Raw genomic sequence first — 20,387 nt, forward strand, 5'->3', positions numbered from 1 at the left:
GGATCTTCTACACACAAAATATATAATAAAATATTACAGATCATCCCGTCTCTTGCTAGGCCCTAAAAGTGATGAAGCATATGGCAAAGGAAAAAATACAAAGGGAAATATAAATTTCTTTTCTCATTTTTATAAAATACTAAAAATACTTCCTATTTACCTGGAAGATTTTGTTGACATTAAGGTAATATTAATTTACATCCTGGAATAGGGAAAAATCATTCTTTCACACCAAACACTCAAACCTGAAGTAGAAAGCAAGGAAAGAAAATAAGAAATAAAAATGAATCATAAACTTTGTAAAAGTTGATCCATACCTTGAATTTCAAAGACAACGTCGGCAAGCATCGGCTTATTAAGGAAAAACTTGAGGGAAGTGTTATAAAACCACAGAGGTTTTCTGGCTTGATAGGTTTTGCAATTCCTTAGGCAATTAATCTATAGGGAAAACACAAATAAAGGAGAAAGGTTGTTTAATATGCTTTGATAACACATAGGCAAGGCTGAGAATTTGGAAAATTGTGCTAAATCTCTAAAGAAATATGATTCCCCAATCTGTGGCATCTCTGATCATAGGATTCAAGGGAACTTACCTTCAAGAAGTGTATGGGTTCAAAAAAAATGAAAATAAAAAAGGACTTTATGGGCTGCCTGTCAGTGAACAACAGTGCTCTCTTCAGCATTCGCAGGAGTAAATGAATTGCCTAAGTGAAAACTCAACTCCATGCAAGGTTCTGAAACCTTGTGAGTCTCTGTCGGGAAACAGACAAGAGTAGTCCAACCCCATACAAATGCCTACTAAAATATGTTTACACATGTAACCTAATGCGTTCATTAAGAAAGCACTTGATTTGTAATTAAGAAAAATACATTTTTCAGCCAGGCACAGTGGCTCATGCCTGTAGTCCCAGCACTTTGGAGGCCAAGGTAGGCAGATCACTTGAAGTCTGGAGTTTGAGACCAGCTTGGCCAACATAGCGAAACCTTGTTTCTACCGAAAATACAGAAATTAGCCAGGTGTGGTGGCATGCACTTGTAATCCCAGCTGCTTGGGCGACGGAGGCAGTAGAATCACTTGAACCTGGGAGGCAGGCTGTAGTGAGCTGAGATTGCGCCACTGCACTCCAGCCTGGTGACAGAGTGAGACCCTGTCTCTGAAAAAAAATACATTTTTCCCTTATCACACCATATTCTACTAGCTTAACACTTTCTCTTAAAGGAGTGGACATTTAAAAAATAACTGAGAGTAATGAATTGGTTCGCCTCCAACTTTTTTGAGATGGTGTCTCACTCTGTGGCCCAGGCTGGAGTGCAATGGCGCGATCTTGGCTCACTGCAACCTCTACCTCCCAGGCTCAAGCGATTCTCCTGCCTCAACTTCCCAAGAAGCGAGGCTACAGGTGTGCACTACCATGCCTGGTTAATTTTTTGTAGAGACAGGGTTTTGCCATGTCTCCCAGGCTGGTCTCAAACTCCTGACCTCAGGCAACTGCTCATCTCAGCCTCCCAAAATGCTAGGATTACAGGTTTGGTTCACCTCCTTACCCAGCTGTTTCACCTCCATCTTAATCTCCAATCTTATAGTCCTAATTGTCCTTCCTACTCACAGCAGAGTCCACCAGAACCTATAAAGAGTTTCCTGGGTTTCTGATTTGGCATTCCAGAGACGTTCTCCCTTGACACCTTGTCTGTCTTGTCGTGCCTGGCTGGAGCTGGCAGGTCCAAGAGCAGCCACTCTGTGTGACTCAGGCTTCAGTGCTCTATCCTTTCTGTGGTCTTCAGGCATCCCCTTTGTGCCAACCCTGGAAGTCAAGGGCCAGCCTCCCTTTCCATACCCCCCACCCATTTCTTTTCTTTCTTTCTTTTTTTTTTTTTGTTTAAGTTTACTCTCTCTATTTACAGTGGATAAACAAAACTGCATGAATTTTTTCAGGTAGTGTTACCCAAATGATAAAAAAAATAAGTCATTTTAAATACTAGGATTCACTAGGACTGCAATCTTGCCTAAAGTCTACATTGTTCTCTAATTTTGAATGATTTAGTTATGATTTTTATTGAAGTATCATATTTTATTCACTTTAAATTCTGAGTCTCCACCCATTCCCCCTGCTGAATCTCAGAACCCCAGACCTGGTCAGAACTCTAACCCTCTGCTCGGCTAGCTAGGGAACTCTAAAAGCTTTATCCCTAAGAAATAAACATACAACCTTAGCAGTAGTAAGAATAAATGACATCTACTTTTCACTCTAAATTAATCTACTATGGTGGGAAGTTTAAAATCTTTGATGAAGGGGAGAAAATGATACTATTCTTCCTCCTAAGGCAGAAGAAAACATTCCAGAATGGGACCCATGAGCAAAACAGAGGTAAAACAGGATCATACAAATCCTGGTCCTATAAAGTCATTCTCAGATCCTATACACAACATACCATCCTACACACAGAAGAAATTTGGTTATGGGAGTCAAGTGACTGCCATGCATACAGGAGAGTAACAGTCAAAAAGTGTCACCGAAATGGAGAGCCCAGAGAGGCTTCAGAAACCATCCAATTTATCCCTCATTTTATAGAAGCCTTAACTTACTCAAAGCCACAGAGATAACTGTGGTAGAGTCACAACTGTGATCTATATTTCCCTAGTCCATCAGGGTTACATCCCTGTGTGGTACTCAGTGAATGAGAGAGCACCTAACCCTGGGAAAGCTCAGGAAGAAGGGGTGAAAGAACTCTTCTTTCCCCCCATGCAGAGGAGGGAATTCAGTGCAGTATCATGGAATCATATCACCCTGCCTTCCTCTTTCCCGACAAGAATTCGTTTTATTCTCAGTATTCAAAGGAATGTGTTCAGAATCAGACTCAAGAAAAGGTTCAGGGTTAGAAGGAAAGGCAACATTTCTGTACTTGTCAGCCATATACAGGCTATGAATTTTTTATAGATGTATATTATAGAATATTTTATAGATGTATAATACACATGAATGTATGAGAGAGAACTGGAGAGTGAGAGAATCTATAATCAGATTCCCTCATCAATTTTGTCTTGAATATGAAAAAGATGGGAGGGCAGAAGTTTGGAGAGGAGACAAATGCATGTGAGATACATTTTCACTGGTCCATGAACAAGTTAATCAAGACAACTAGATTAACTGCTGAAAATGAGAACGTAGGCATATGTGCACATTTTTACAAAGGATTATTTAGTTGAATTAGATTGCAAGAGCTACTGTCCTGCCATAGACTTGTAAAACTGGACAGCTTCTGTATACCTGCTTCACTGTGTAACTAAAGAAAAAAACTTACCTCTTAATTCTACATTACTTTGTTTACAAAAAAAGACTATTTTTCAATAAAGAACAATCAAGAATCTTCACTAAAAGTTAGTACAGCTTTACATTTGTAAAATATTAACTTTAAAATGTTAATAATAGGTTTTAGAGGGTAGAGGAGTCATCTGTATTAAAAATTAAAGGAATAATCATTTTTCTCATAGTATATACCTATATTTCATTAAGCATTGCATATAACTTAACCTTATTTATCTACTGCAGTCAATTTGCATATCACAAAATCAGAAAAAAGAATACATTGGCTAAATTGTATGTCTTAAAATTTTTTAAATGTTTTTTTAAAACCCTACAGACTATACAATCCAAGTAACTAGAGTTCTAATGTGCGCCAGTCTATGGCAATATACAGTCTGTTTTTATAAACCTGAATATAATTTTGAACCTATAATTGATGAGATAATCCTTAACTGTTCACACTGTTGAATCGATTTTTCAGAACACTTGAAAAGGGACATGCAAAACTGCCTTCCTCTCAAAAATTACATGAGACTTAAGTCGTGAGGAGTTCAAAGGTACCCCCTCTAATAACTTTAACTGTACCTGGACAAATTAAGCAGCCTTTTATTCCTGCTATAGATGGTGTATTCCCAGAGCTCCAGGGGAATGTTTCAGAAGGCAGAATTCATAAACAAGTATTTTAAAGACATGACTCATACGTATTTTAATTTTTGCATAAGTTAAAATCTAAGATAGGGCCAAGTGTGATGGCTCATGCCTGTAATCCCAGCTCCCCAGAGGCTACAGCGGGCAGATCGCTTGAGCCCAGGAGTTTGAGACCACCCTGGGCAACGTGGAAAAACCCAGTCTCTACAAAAAGTATAAAAATTAGCCAGGTGTGTTGGTGCACATCTGTAGTCCTAGCTCCTCAGGAGGCTGAGGTGGGAGGTATCATTTGCACCCAGGAGGTGGAGGCTGCATTGAGCCAAGATCATGACATTGCACTCCCACCTGGGCAACACAGTGAGACCGTGTCACACAATCCCACCCCGCAACACACACAAAATCTAAAATGCAAATAACCCATGTTTATGTTTTAAATATTCAAATGGCAAAATATACTTAAGAACAACATTGGCCGGAAGCATGGCTCACGCCTGTAATCCCAGCACTTTGGGAAGCCAAGGCGGACGGATCACGAGGTCAGGAGTTCAAGACCTGACTGGCCAACATGGTGAAACCCTGTCTCTACTAAAAAAATACAAAAATTAGCTGGGCATGGTGGTGTCTGCCTGTAATCCCAGCTACTTGGGAGGCTGAGGTAGGAGAATTGCTTGAACTGGGACCCGGGAGGCGGAGGTTACAGTGACCTGAGATCATGCCACTGCACTCCAACCTGGGCTATAGAGTGAGACTCCATCTCAAAAAAGAAACATTTAGATTTATATAGTATTTGACTCTTCTAAACACTCAATTTTGTATTCATCATTGCATGTGAGTTATAATTCAGAGAGTCAAAGTAAATTAACAGAAAATTAATTTACCTTTCCTGGTGTTTTTAAAATGCATTTAACTTTCTCAATTACATTTGAAACATCCCCAGAATCTTTCAACTTCTTCCTGATATCTTCTTCCAATTCTTCCCACTGAAAAGCACCTGTAAACAAATTAGTACATGCTGAATTTTTTGTTTAATTCAGGAAGAAAAGTAAATCTCTTATTAAATATCAACACTCCCTATATAGTGCTTTCTTTTATTTTTTCTTTACCATGCATATAACCTTATAATTATACTAAAACATTTAAACAGCACTCGTATTTTAAAAAAAACCAGTTTAACTTCCTCTAAATTATTTCTTAAAATCTGAAGTCTTCCTTTCTGGACTGCTGCTACCTCTCTGTAATAGGTGGCCAGTTAGTGACAACAGCAGTGGTCTGAATATGAGTTACCATGACAAGTGGATCAGCACCCAAATTATTTACTTGCCCTGAGTAAGAAGGTAGATGTGGTCTTTCCCGAGGGTGAATGAAATCTTACTAGTCATGGACGGCAGTGACTATCATCCGGTAGAGGAACATGCAGCAGCAACAGCATGCATTCAGAAGGTCTCATGCATTGTCAGGGTCTGACTGGAATGTCTGAGAGCCAATTCTACAAAACCAGCCTAAGGAAGGGAGCTACATCGTTTCCTGATGCTCTAAATGATCATGTCATTGGAGCAAAATCACCCCGCCATCCCTTGCCTTTAGCCAGCCCACTTCAAAACCCTCTTCCTAGTCTCACTTAACTTCTCCCACTCTGTCAGCCCCTTTTCCTCTATGTCTTACAAAATTCTTATTCTACGGTCAGCAAAAGCTGACCTTTTCCTCAAGGACTTCTCTCACTTGGCCTACAGCAACCTCCTATCCAACCTCCCTGCTCCCTAAGGCCATTTTCCCATCAAATCTATCCTATTACTCTAAGCTGGTGAGTTTTCAAAAGCACGAGTCTGATCATGATATTCCAAGAGATTACCCTCATCCATCCTATGATTTAAAGAAGGTCCTAACTCATAAAAATATAATTCAAGAAGCCTACTTGGGCAGTACAGTTAGGAGACCTAGGATCCAGTTCTATCTCAGCTATTAACCGCTAGGTGACAAGTCACTTCACTTCTTTGTTCTATCTGCTCTCAGTCTATTTATTCCCATGTTTTCCTTCATGTATTCAGCACTCACCAGATGCCTCCACGGATACTGTGGAATGAGGCAGGCACATAAACACTTATTAAACCAATGAGATCAGGTGACTGCAGCCAGTCTGTATCAACTGGAACCAAATCCAATCGGAAGGGGCAGACTGCAAGTCCAGAAGCTCTCAGGCTCTTTACAGCTGAGCCCTGCAGCACTGAGCGCTCTTGTGCACCCTTTCACTGTCTCCCTACCTGGCCTTCCTAATACTTATAGTGTGCCCTGGGAGAGGGAATCAAATGATATGTAGCATTTGCCATTTTTGTGATGCTACCAACATGACATCACAGAACAAGGAAATGGGAATGATAAGCACACTACGCTCTCACAAGCTGGTGCCAGCTCTAGCACACCACTGCTTCTTTCTGCCTTTGCTAGCTCTCTTTATGCCTTCACTGATTGTTGCCTTCCTCCTCAAATTCCCAAAGCTGTGTAGTCTAGAAGAGCACTGTGATTTCTGTTTTTCTCTTTCTGCACAAATGCATTTTAACTTTGTGGCCACATCTTCTTTTTCCAATCTGATAAATTCTTTGGATTTTATCACCAGGAAATTTCATATGCACATACAAATGTTACAGTCAGTATAACAATATCACAGGGCATAAGAACCCCTTGGAAGCCAACGGATCCCAGATCAAGAAAAGTACTCTATCCCAGTGATTACCAACCATACCTGTGTATTATATATACCTGGGTGGGATCTTTTACAAAATACCACCAGAGGAGGTCTCATCTCCAGATCAAGTAAATTAGAATTTCTGGGGCTGAAGCCTCTGGCATCAGTGTTTTAAAATCCTCTCTGGTGACCCTAGTGTGCATTGTATGCTGCTGCCAACCACTACTTTCCCTTTAGAAATTTCAGCCATTGAGTTAGAGACCAGCCTGGCCAACAAGGGAAAATCCTGTGTCTAAAAAATACAAAAATTAGCTGGGCATAGTGGCATGCTCCTGTAATCCCAGCTACTTGGGAGGCTGAGGCAGGAGAATTGCTTGAACTCAGGAGGTAGAGATTTCCATGAGCCATGATCATGCCACTGCACTCCAGCCTGAGCGACAGAGTGAGGATCTGTCTCAAAAGAAAAAGAAAGAAGGGAAAGAAATTTCAGCCATTACCCAAACACACAGTTAGTGGTATGCAGGAAAGAGAAGATGTAGGTATTTTTTATTGTCTACACTCATACAGTCTAAAGAAGAACACAAATACTGTCTCTGTGTTCTTTAACATGCTTACATATGTGAAAGTTACATTAAGTTATTTAAGCAAAAGCATATTAACTAAAAACCATCCTTGAAATATCTCCATTCAGAAGATTATCTAAAAGCAAGCAAGCATCAAATAATCTAAATAGTTGGAATTAGTAGCAGGTAAATCCCCACAGGCCACTGAGCTGTCTGAGAACATTCACAGGAAGAACCAATCAGTGAAAATGAAAGTAAGACTAATTTTCAAGAGCACACTAATGATTGGGCTGTTTTCATAACTAGAAACATTAATCAAGTCATCTTTGACTCTTTGAGGCTTTTAGGTCCTAATAAACCAATACTCCTAAGGCTGGGACTTTCCTTTTATTTTTCCTATGGTAAAAACATGTAACATCAGATTTACCCTCTTAGCAAACTTTTAAGTGTATAATACAATATCATTAACAATATGCACAATGTCATATAGCAGGTGTCCAGAACTTACTCATCTTGCATAACTTTACTGATTGATTGACTACAGACAAGGGCAGGATGACATCTTGCATTACTGACTGGGGTTTTCTTTAGTTAACTTCTTAAAGCACTGAATTCACTTAGACTTTAGAGCTCATGGTATACTCATGTATACCAGCCTGTGTTTTTATGCAATACAGAAAAGAGCATGCCACGGAAAAATTCTAAGAACTGGAGAATGCTATGCAAACTGAAGACGAAAGCTTGTTTCCACATATTTATCTACTCGGATGGCATTTCAATAAGTGATGTGAAACTCCAAGGGCCATCTGTGGCAGGAAGAGCTCAAAGCTAAATTCTTAAGGTTCTTACAAATACTTCACTTCCTAACCATCTGAGATCATGTGACTCAGGAATGTGTAAGCATAAGACTGTATCAAGTATTATAAGAATGTTACAGTTGTATGTCATGTAAGAATTACTCCCTGAAGACCAGGAAAGGGCTGGCCCCACTTATCACATTACGCCTTGTTCCTTAGGATTAGTCATTAAGTACTCATACATTATGCAGTGTTTGTTATTATTCAATAGAAAACTAACATATACAAAACAGACATACCTTGACTGTTGAATCAAAAATTTGAATAGGAATATGTATGTGTAAAATGTTAACTGGACTGTTGTTAAACAGGTCCCTCCTAAATAAAGAACCAAATATTCATGGTGACACAATACACACCAAATTTCAAATGCCTAAAGGTTAAAAAAAACCATGTTATTTAAAAAGAATAAAGATATTCTTTGTAATTTGGTTATTTAAAAAAAAGATAAGGACAGGCGATAGGCTTATTGTACTTTTCTAGCCCATGTTTGCTCAGGGCAAATATTCCTGAGCCAATGATGGAGTTCAACCTCTGCATTACCAACCCGACTGATGAGAGCACAGACAAATGAGTCCTGTGCTCAACGTGTCTCTAGCATAACCCAAGGGCAGACCACAGCGCTTCTGTGGGAAACCACTGCCTAGCTGTGCCTTAACATATGTTCCATTCACAGGCTTAAAAATGTTAAGAAAAACTACAACAAAAAACAGCCCTGGCCCCTTTATTGAAGTCTCTGAGAAGAGTGTAGGTTTAAAATTTTTGTTTCATTTGATTACAAAATATATTTTTTCAAAAACAGTCACTTATTCATATACAAACAAATGACTAGAGGATAAAACAAAACAATAAATGTTTAGACATTTTCTGTCGACAGCAGAATCTGGGTAAATTTTTTTTCTCTTAATTTTCTGCATTTTTCAAAATTGTCTTTTCTGTGCAAACACAGCTTTGACATCTTTTTAACATAATGTAAATGACACTTTTCCTTGAGCCAGAGGTGGTAATCTGTAAATAATTAAAGAATAATAAATAGGTACCTGCAGAACCAGTTATTTTCCCTTTTCCTCAACAAGCATCTGGGTCTTTGCAGCCCCAGGTCAATGGCCTGTGCCCCGGCTCAGACTGGACAGCACCTCCAGCTCTGGCCATGACGTACAAGGAGAGATCACAGCCAAAATAGGACGGGTCAGTGTCAGGTTAAGAAACCAGGACTCTGAACTGGTTGAAAGACCTGTAGCTCAGCAGGTTCTCCACACCATCATGCCTGCTTGCCCTTCATTTCCTACTCCAGGTTTACTTAGTTTCCACCCAACCACTAAGCACCCACTTTTCCTTCCGTCAGGCAGAAACACAACAGGGCTGGTAGAGCCCCAGTTCCGAATAGCTCTGCATCGGTCAGCCTTGCAACTCACTCCATTTTTACTCTGAATCCTAAGCTGATAACTCGGTAACCTTTCTAGGCCTCTGCACTGAATTCTCGGCCCAAATTTGCTGGATTTGGCTGGTTCCCAGTTCTTCCAAAAGCAGGTGCTCCAGCTGCTTCTGGTAGTCCAGAGATCCTGCACCACCTGGGAGACAACTGGAAATGCAGAATTTCATGCCCCACTCCAGCAACTGAATCAGAATCTCCATGGGAACAAGATCCTCAGATGATCTGTAAACACTTTAAGGTTTGAAAAATACTAGTCTAGACGACGAAGGGCCAGTGGCAGGGCCACCCCACTGTCTGAATGTTGGCCTCCCTGAGGCTCATTGCCAGAGTAATGGGACCTCCTGACTATAATGCCTGTCTTGGCTGCACTGTTCCACTCGCCAAACACCACCAGAGATGAGTTTTCTAAAGCCCAGTCTGATCATGCTTAGAACTCTAGCACAAGTCTAAGAGCAGCAGGAACAGCTTCCACAGGCCTTGCCCACCATATCATCCACCAGCCATCACCTTCCACTCTATGCTCCTGCCATGGGAAACCACCTGTGGTCCCTGGAAAGCAGCAGCTACCTAGGATCGCATTTTTATTAATGTAAATGTCCCTAGTATGTTCATCACTTTCACACAGTATCAGAATGAATGCATAAAAAATTTAGAACAGATCAATGACTCTGGGAAAAGGGTCTGGAGTAAAAGGATAACTTTTTTCTTTTCTTTCACTTTTTTTCCATCTGCCTGTATTAACTTTGCAATTAAATAAAACACCCCCCCTAGGAGAAAGCTAGGCAGGACCAGTCACTGGAGAAATATCTAGCTATCTTACTGCTGCTGTATTAAAAAGGATATAAGACTTCAGAGTGCTCGTGTGCCTTTGAAAGTCGTCAATAATAATTGTGGGAAATTTGAATAATTCACATAATTTCAACAGAAAAATCAGCATAAAAATCAAACACATCCCTCACAGTTCCTTAAACATATCATTGAAAACATTTTTTTCTCTGAATATGTAAACATGTTAGTTTTCCAAAATCTTAAATTCTGAACTGCGACATTCCAAGTTTAAATGTTAAAATCTACAGTACTAAACGAAGTCTTCAACTAGTTTGGCTTATTCATATGATGAGCCTACTCTTTAATTCAACTAAAACTTATAGAGAACCCAGTGAAGGCAATGTGCTGAGCATGCGCCATACAGGTGCTTAATTTATGCCTTTTCCAAGCCAATGTTCACTAACCTACCACCACGTTCTACTCCAATATGTATTTTTTATCCACATAAATCTGTGTGCTGCAACCGTACGTTTCAAAATCATAACTTAAGTTTTAACTTATACAATTACATGACCACAACCCACATGAAAAAGGTAATATCTTATTTTTAACATCAATTACTTAGAATAAAGGCTGCCCCCAATTTTCCAACTTGTATAAAATAATACTTGTTTTGCAAACCTTAATAAACTTTTTATCTGTTTCCAATTAGGCTTAATTTGAAGCCTAAAATCAAATGATAAATGTTTCTCCAGACACATTGCAGAGAAGGCGTGACCTTGGCTAACAGTTCATTCGTACATGATTTTAAGTGGGTAAAGAAAATTAAAGAGAGGAGTTCTCAGAAAACTTATATTTAGATGCTTACATTAAGATTCATTTTACATCTGTTCTTTTCTATTCTCATATGGGACTCTTAGATGAAAGACCTTCAATTCATTTGCTAAAATGACTCAGATATAACTTCTATCTTTAAAATATAGTTACTACCGATTTTTTAAAAGGGCAAGAAGAAAAATACTTGACAAGCTAAATCTTAAAAAGGGCACAGCTAAAAAAAAAAAAGTACTACCTGTGATAGTCATAGCCAAATTTGATCAGACCTCAACTAACACTGGATATTGGTTTTCAGTTCCTAAACTGAATGCAATTCTCTTTGACTCCCTACAAAATCTAAGAGTTAAACTGAAGAGTGAATAGCTAGGTTTTAAGGTACAGACACTTGATTTCATTTACTCTTGGAATATTTTATTTCTTTAAGACTAAATTGTATAATAAATTCTCACATCTCATATTTTGGCTTTTTTTAAAGTAACAAAATATTTATTACTAAACACACCTGTTTGGTAGATTATTGTTTTTACAAGTAGATTTAAAACCAAGGCAAATACAAAAACATTTGAAAAGATGGTTGACATCACTACTCATTAGGAAAATGAAAATCAATACCAAAATTAGATACCACGTTTTACCCATTAAGACGGTTACTATTAAAAAAAAATAAAAACCAAGTATTAGCAAGGATGTGGAGAAACCAGAACACTTGTGCACTGTTTGTAGACATGAAAAATGGTAGAGCTACTGTGGAAAACAGTATGGCAATTCTGTAAAAAGTTAAAAATAGAATTACCATGTGATCCAGCAATTCCACTTCTGTGCATATAGGCAAAAAATTAAAAGCAGGGTCTCAAAAGAGATATGTGTACATTATTATTAGTCACAACGGTGAATTCACAACATCTAAATTATTCACAACAGCTGAAACAGTGGAAGCAACCCAAGTGTCCATGGATGAGTGAATGGATAAACAAAATGAGGTCTATAATTATTACCAACCTTAAAAGGAAGAAAATCCTGATACATGCTACGACTTGGATGAACTTTTAAGACATTATGCTAGGTAAAACAAGTCAGTCACAAAATGACAAATACTGTATGACGCCACTTATAGGAGGCACTTAGGATAATTAAAATTACAGAGACAGAAAGTAGAATGGTGGCTGTCAGGGCCGGAAAGAGTTTGGAATGGGGAATCATTGTTTAATGGGTATAGAGTTTCAGTTTTATAAGATGAAAATAATTATGATCATGGATGGTGGTGATGGTTACACAATATTATGAATGTGTTTAATACCACTGAATTGTGTTATTAAAAATGGTTAAGATAGTAAAATTTATGTTCTATATATTTTACCACAATAAAACAAATTTGATAGGAAAAGAATCAGGCAGGTAGATTCGTAAGGAAAACAGAAAGCTTGGACCAACTCCTATATATAAAGCAAACAATATTTCATGTATAACCCTCATCTCAGATGGTAAGAAAAAGATCACTGTAAAACTAACCAGTACTCTTGAGCACCACAGACACATTCCATTTCCAAAGTTTATGAGATTGTAAGTAACCAGAACCACTTGACAAGATACCTGAATAAATGAAGCGAAGAATGTCTGATAAACAAGAACAGAAGAGGGCGTCTTTAACAATAACTCGTAATGGTGGGTTGCCTGAAGATTCCTGGCTAGCACCTGGAAATGCAGTATCTCTGTTTATAGCAAAGAGATCCTGGGTTGTTCGGATGATACTGGAATCCTGAATGTCAGTGGGACTCTTCACATTGAAAAGCAGCATGAAAACATGGCTTACAGCGCAGAGAACGATCTTGTGGGCCTCTATAACTTCTTTTAAATCAGGGTTGTAAAATACCACGTCCACGCACTGGCAGCAGAACAGCAAGTTATTTAAGTCAGAGTTATAGTGTGATGCTTCAGCCTTTAAGACAGGCATTTTTTCTGTTTTGAAAAATAAAAATAAAAAAAGTAAACTCCTTTCAGGTTTACAGATCAAATAATTTCATGTTTACTTGAAATACAATCATATAATATTTAAAAATATTATTAGGTTAAAACATGAGAAACATATTTAACCACTTTTTGATGCACAAAAACAGCAATTTTGTATAGCTTAACTTAATTTATAAACATATATAAACTAATTACTCAGGGACTATAGAATTTTATAACAGACACACAGATACTATGTTTATTAGAGCAAATGAAAACCTACAAACGATGTACAGAGCAATAAAATAACATTTCTCCTTGTTTGTGTGTCCCAAAATAAAACAACCTGCCAAATACTCAACTTCAGTATTTTGTACTCATCACTCTATTTCTACCTTTGATTTTAAAAATTCAAAGTACTGAGTAAGTTCTGAAGACCCCAACCTCACATCTGAAGCCCTTTTCTTCCTGGGATCAGAAGCAGAGGTAGAGGGCAGAGCTGTTAAAATTCTGCAACTTCTCAAAGTCAAGGCTCAAACTCTTGAACTCTATTGTTTGAAAATTTTGACCACTCTCTGGATTCCAAAACTATTATTTTTTCCTTCTAGTAAAACACTTCAGCAAAAGTGCTGACTCAGCTCCCTCATTTCTAAAAGAGGATATAACCTTCAGCTTACTAGTTTGATCACCAGGAAAGAGAGATGAGCCCTCAATCAGCTCTGAATACCTATACTCCAGGCCCTCACCACAGACCCTAACTGCAAAACAGCTGCCATCTCATTTTTATCCAAAGAGGAGCTGAGGAAAGTGATATTTGTGAAGGGTTGCTTGAAGCGTATGCAACCATCTAAATCAGTGAAATTCAAACTTCTTTAGCAATAAAAATCCTTAATTCCAAAGCAAACCCCAGCCCATAAAACAGATAATAACAAAGTCCTTTGGAGGCCAGGCTCTCCCTGCGCTGTATCCCAGTCCATCCTCCTCCCTTCCACTGCCTGTGGCGCCATCACAGAACCCTAAACACTATGCACCCCAGAGCCCAGGATCCATCCTTGGAACAAATCAGCCCCAAATATGTACCCAGACTGTATTGTCCTGAACCCCTGGGATATCTTTAGTGTTATACACATGTCTCTTAGCAGAAGAGTATAAGAAACAGCCTTGTGAACCCTAAGGCTGCATTTGCTCTAGGGCCTTTTGAAGGCCCTGGCCACTATACCACTTAGTACTCCCACATGAAGACCCATACAAAAGATTTTTCTTTTCTTTTCTTTCCTTTCCTTTTCTTTTTCTTTTTTTTTTTTTTTTTTTTTTTTTTTGAGACAGTCTTGCTGGAGTGCAGGGGTGTGATCTCGGCTCACTGCAACCTCTGCCTCCCAGGTTCACGCAATTCTCCTGCCTCAGCCTCCTTAGTAGCTGGGACTACAGGAGTCATCACCATGTCTGGCTAATTTTTGTATTTTTAGTATAAACAGAGTTTCATTATGTTGGCCAGGCTGGTTTCAAACTCCTGACCTCAGGTAATCTGCCCGTCTTGGCCTCCCAAAGTGCTGGGATTATAGGCATTAGCCACCACGCCCGTGCCAATGTATTTCTTTTAGAGCTAAGTGACATGTAATGTTTTGCTTTCTCTGAAGATCTGGTATGTTTTGTCTTTTTGATTAATAAGAAGTGAGAACTAACTAACTCTCTGTTATTTAGCTAGTCATTTCCCACTCATCTTTAATCCAGAAAGGATTTAAGGCCCAAGGGTTTGCAACCTAATAGACCATATCTCCCCTTTCACTTTGCATACCAGGAAGCTTAGAGCCAACTGTGTATTATTCATGGTCTATAGATTTGCACTTTTTTTTTAAGAGATGGGGTCTCTTAACTTCCAAAGCACATTAATCCAATAAAGTGCTACTCCACTATTTCTATCAAAAATCTGGTAACAGTTGATATAATTTATTTATGTTTAAGTTTATTTGCTCCAAACTTTGTATTACAAACATTTTCAAACATTCAAAAAAGTTTAAAGAATGATGCAATGAACACACAGATACCCTTTACTCATATCTGCCACCTGAATTTTGCAATTACTAACATTCTATTTCTCCCTTATCTCTAGAGACAGAGAGACAGACGGACACACACACACACACACACACATGCACGCGCGCACACACACACACACACACACACACAGAGCTGAAATATTTAAAAGTTGCCATCATCACAATGCCTTGGATCTAAAATACTTTCACCTTCATCTCCTAGGAATAAGAACATTCTCCTACTCATCATAATGCCATTATGATACATAAGAAAATTAACAGTAATTAAATGATATAATTTCTAGTCCATATTAAAATTTCATCCATGTCCCAAGAACATGTTTTAGATGTTTTTACTGAACCAGTAGCCAATCAAGGTTAATGCGCATTGCATTTAGTTGTCATTTAGCACCAGACTTTAATCTAGAACAGCTCCCCACGATGACACACGCTATTTTTAGAGTCCATAGGTTCAATTTTTAAAGCAGTATTTCTCAAAATGTTATTCAAGTACCAATCTGCTTCTGCATCACCTGGGAAGCTGATTAAAGCAGAATCTAGGCCCTATCCCAGGTTGACTGAATCAGAATGTCAGGGAAGCTCTGAGCATGCTCAAGTTTGAGAACAACTGCTCTCAGACCTGTGAGAAAAGATCAGGAATGAATGTCTAGACATTGGCTAATAAATGCACCTGGTTGTTCAAGTTGAGGTGGTCTAATTCCATGAAACGAGTTGCTGATTTTTCTTTTCTTCATTTTTTCACTTGTCTTCTGATTTAAGGCTTGAATCATAAAATACTCCAACTAAAACAGGAATCAAATTTTAATTGAAGAGCGAACGAAATTATATCTCCAACATGAAAATTTGCATCTGAGGTCACAATTGTCAAACGTTTTAAATGTCAGTACCATTTATATGTATGCATTAGCAAACATATATAAACAATTTTTTTACTCAAAATAATGAATCTAGTGAAGCAGATTGTGCCTTGTCTGAACATAGGCTATCCGTTCAAGAACGAATTGTTATCAATCTTTCTGCCACAAAGACACATGCACTATTCACAACAGCAAAGACATAGTATCAACCTCAATGTCCATCAGCGTAGACTGGATAAAGAAAATGTGGCACATACACACCATGGAACACTACACAGACATAAAAAGAATGAAACGATGTCCTTTGCAGCAAAATGATGGAGCCAGCGGCTATCATCCTAAACAAACTAACAGGAACAAGAAACCAAATACCACAGCCATTGTGTGGCTGCTAATAATTTTCTCCGTGGGCAACCACCACAGTTAATACTAGTGAAATTCAAAGCAGGAACAGATCTGCCTCTATGTCTACAGAGCTAAACATTGAGTACATATGGACGCAAAAAAGTGACCAGCAGACCCCAGGGCCTACTTGAGAGGGTGGTGGGAGGGAGGAGGGTGAGGATCAGAAAACTACAAACTACCTACCATGTATGATGCTTATTACCTGGTTGGTGAAAGAATTGTGACATGTCACCCCTGTGACATGCAATTTACCTATATAACAAACATGTACCCCTAAACCTAAAATATAAAAGTTTTTTTTTTAAGTGAAGGAATTGTTTGTTTTCTATTTTTAATTTAATTTTTTTTTTAATTTTAGAAATGGAGTGTCACTATGTTGCTCAAGCTAGACTCAAACTCCTGGACTCAAGGGATTCTCCCGCCTCAGCCTTCCAAGTAACTGGGATTATAAGTGCCTGCCATCCCACCCAGCTACTTTCTTGAATACTCAAGTAAGCCAAGCACTACAATTGTGTGGCTGCTAATAATTTTCTCTGTGGGCAACCACCACAGTTAATACTAGTGAAATTCAAGGCAAGGAACAGATCTGCCGCTATGTCTACAGATGTTTCCATCAGCCAAGAAACTTCACTTTCTTCTCTTAAACAAATTTCTTTAAAATCTGTCTTTTACTTTACAAATTAAAAATCTCACTCAGGTGCATTTACATAGCTTCAGGCCTCTGCCCTAGCTTGCAAGGCCTGGGGCAAAAGGACAAATGGAGGTCCACCCACCACAGAGCTAAATATTTAAACGCTGTAAATGAAGAAAACAAACTGTTACATAAAAGATATGCTATACTCCTGGCCGAGCGCAGTGGCTCACGCCTGTAATCCCAGCACCTTGGGAGGCCCGCTTTGACAAATACATCATCATGAAAGCCTGCCAGGCAAGATTTAGATTTACATTCTCAGATTCTTCAGAGATTCATACAGCAAAGGGAGCACTGGTCTGTAATTCCTGAGCCCTAGGACCACCCATTCTCTTCTCACCTCCTGCTCTATCTCATGCCTTAAAGAGCTCTGTGCACACAAGTGGACTTCCAAGCTCTGTCCACTCTCCCCTCTCCCATTCCCCATAAAGAGTCACCCTTTGGCCATACCACAGGACTAGGGGTGCATATACCAGCAATGCAGGCCACCATCAGGAGAACAGACCCAGCAAAATGGCCTGCACAAGCCCAGGGAACAGACTCAGGACCAATGGTGGGAGAATTCTGGGGTTCTGGGTTTGGAAGCATAGTCCAAACACTATTCCCTAGACCTTTCTGTGTTGATAGAAATGTTCTGTAATATATGCATTATATAATACAGTAGCCACTAGCCACTTGTAGCCATAGAGCACCTAAAATATAGTTCATATGCTTGAAGAACTGAATTTTACTTGATTTTATTTTATCTTCATTCATTTAAATATAAATAGCCACATGCAGCTAGCGGCTGCCATACTGGACAGTGCAGGTCTAGAAAGGAATGAAGTCCACCAGTTCCAGGTGAATACAGCCCTCAGCTCCACTGACTTAAGCCTTGTGGGGAGGGGTACAACTGGAGGACCGCCAGATGAAGCTCTCTAAATCTGGAAGGCAGGCGGCCCTCTCTCTGGCCTAGGTGTGAGAGTAGTACTGCACAGCTCTTCATCCCTGACCCTTACAGGCAGGATTTTAAATGCTCCTTTCATTCTAACATTATCATCTCCATCCATATGTCTGCCAATGCCATTCTATTTTACACTCAAGATCCCAGCTGTACTTTATTAGAAAGTAAAGCGTCTAAAAAGAGATCATTCTGATCTTATTTCCATATTCTCATCAGGTCTTGAGTTAAGGAAAAAAGAAACTGCCATGTCTTTCTCCAAACCTAGGCCACATCAATCCTCATCATGCCTCTAACCCTAATTGCAACATTAGATATTAGGAAGAAAGAGAAAAGGAGCCAGAAGAAGAGACAGAGAGGAGAGAAAGTGGGAGTGGGAAGGTGGGAAGAGTGATCCTGGGAATGTCAGGTTCTGGATCCTGGAACAGGGAGCAAGGAGAACTGCAGCTCCCAAGGGAACAGCTCCCCTCAACAAATGAAACCAAATCCTGCACCAAATAATCTGACAAATGAACCTTCACAACAAGTAAAACCAGACCATCTTTTTATTCTCCAGCTCCCCAAGTATTTTAAGAAATACACCATTTTTCATCAAAGTAAGATTTTTTTTAAAAGCTACTACAATATTGTCTGCTTGACAGGAAGATTAAATCTCTCTTATCCACCTTTCTACTCACTGCTTATCACTGTAAATGAATACAGCAAAAGTTTCTCACAGTCATCGATAATATCAATACCGTGAGTATAACTTCCTTAACATTGTAATATTAATGTTTCTTTATATTATTGGGTGAATAAAAGCCATTTATATTTGATGGAAATTAGCACCATTTGTATTTGGTCTTTATTTTACCCGTTTACACAAATGATATTTCTGTAGTCCTCTGTGGAACCTCAACATTTCAACATGAATTTATATAATGAATATTGGGGCATATTGGCAAGAGTACCTGGTGAGGACCTAGGGAACAGATGGGGGTGGCAAAGTGCTCCTGCTTAAGGTAGCTTTTCTTTGCTTTTAACTTCTCGATGATGTATGTTTGTCTGTTGAGAGGAGTTGCTTCTAAGACATTTGGAAATGTAGTTTCTGTGTCAGCAAATTCTTAAATGATAGAACTCCAGTATTCTCCAAGGATGTTACAGTCTCCCATATGTTACCATATGGGAGGTGCTGTGTGTTAAGATCAGCATCAAAGCAACTGCAGAACCTAATAAGCACCACTGCAGCCGAGCAAGCAAGTCTGCTCCCACATATCCAACAAGCAGCTATTTGCATAAGTAGTTCCTCTGAATCTGTTCGAGTTACAGTAAGATTAGGAGGATATACAATTTTGCCAAAGCACAGACAGAGGAAGAAAAATTATTCTTTTCAACCAGGAGATGGAAATGAAAGAGAACTTTTGGGGCCTGCTGGCTCAGGCTGCCAGGCTCATTCAGCTGTATAAAGATGACTATTAAAACTGGCATCACAGGTCTGGATAAGTAAACATGCTTTTGACACATACAACAAAAAGTACTAAAGTATCACCAAATGTAAAATTCTAAAATATCATATTAGATAATAGAAAAGGTTTCATTTGGAGAGAAAAATAAAATAATAATTTTATTCCAATAAAGGCTTTGCCACTCCCTCTCATTTTATTACTCAAGGTTAAGTAAGACTAACCATACTTTTAAATCTGAAGTTCTAACTGATGTTCTAGAAAATAATTAAAGAGCCAACCAGACACATAACTTTATACATAACGGGAATTTCCACTTACCACGCCTCCAAAATACTTTCCTATGTAGAAGTCATCAAGGCTGTGGAGTTCAAGATAGGTCGCTCCTAGTTCTTTGGCAAGTTGTATCCCTTCGGTTGTACTAACACAGCTCCCCCTGTCTGATGTACATAGTGGGCATGTACAAGGTAATTCTTCTGAGAAAATAAATTTTAAAACAAAGAGTTTTCAAACTAAACAGAAAAAAAGGTACTTAGACAATCTGAACGTTAAACAACAAACTAAGCTCATACCAGAGCCACAGTTCAAAAGCATTCAGTATATCCACTATCCACTAAACGCTGAATAAAAAGTGTCAGTGATCGTAGAAAGGTCCCTAAATAAACAAGCATTTGCTGCAAGAATAATAAACAGCATTTTATAAAATAGAAAAATTTAAAAGTAGGTGAATGGATATTACCAAACAACCAGTAATCATGGGCCTGCTTCTTTTTACCCAACCTTGACATCCTGAATATCAATATTTCTAGGCCAGGAGAAAAGAAGACAAATGTAACAACTTGATTGCCACGGAGAGCATGAACAGTGGATTGGCTTTTTTAATACGATAAATTTTAAATCTATTTACAAAGTTTGAGTACACCTTATACTTCTATTGTAACAGAACCTTCAATTTGAC

At 38.7% G+C, this 20,387-nt stretch overlaps 1 protein-coding gene across 2 annotated transcripts in view; it reads right to left on the bottom strand.

Annotated features, from left to right (window-relative positions):
• Nucleotides 1–20,387, bottom strand: part of RHOBTB3 (Rho related BTB domain containing 3) — a 60,215-nt gene that overhangs the window by 25,369 nt on the left and 14,459 nt on the right. Inside the window, exons 4-8 of one of the 2 annotated variants that reach the window (XM_035291189.3) lie at nucleotides 19,751–19,902; nucleotides 15,765–15,876; nucleotides 12,681–13,046; nucleotides 4,829–4,941; nucleotides 318–438 (exon numbers count right to left, since the gene is read on the bottom strand). In XM_035291189.3, the coding sequence (XP_035147080.1) occupies nucleotides 318–438; nucleotides 4,829–4,941; nucleotides 12,681–13,046; nucleotides 15,765–15,876; nucleotides 19,751–19,902 (864 nt within the window). Of the gene's footprint in view, nucleotides 1–317; nucleotides 439–4,828; nucleotides 4,942–12,680; nucleotides 13,047–15,764; nucleotides 15,877–19,750; nucleotides 19,906–20,387 lie in introns of both variants that reach the window. The other variant, XM_002744758.6, reaches the window with a different exon arrangement.

The sequence above is a fragment of the Callithrix jacchus genome, chromosome 2 (genome assembly GCF_049354715.1).
Source record: "Callithrix jacchus isolate 240 chromosome 2, calJac240_pri, whole genome shotgun sequence".
Classification (NCBI taxonomy): Eukaryota; Metazoa; Chordata; class Mammalia; order Primates; family Cebidae; genus Callithrix; species Callithrix jacchus.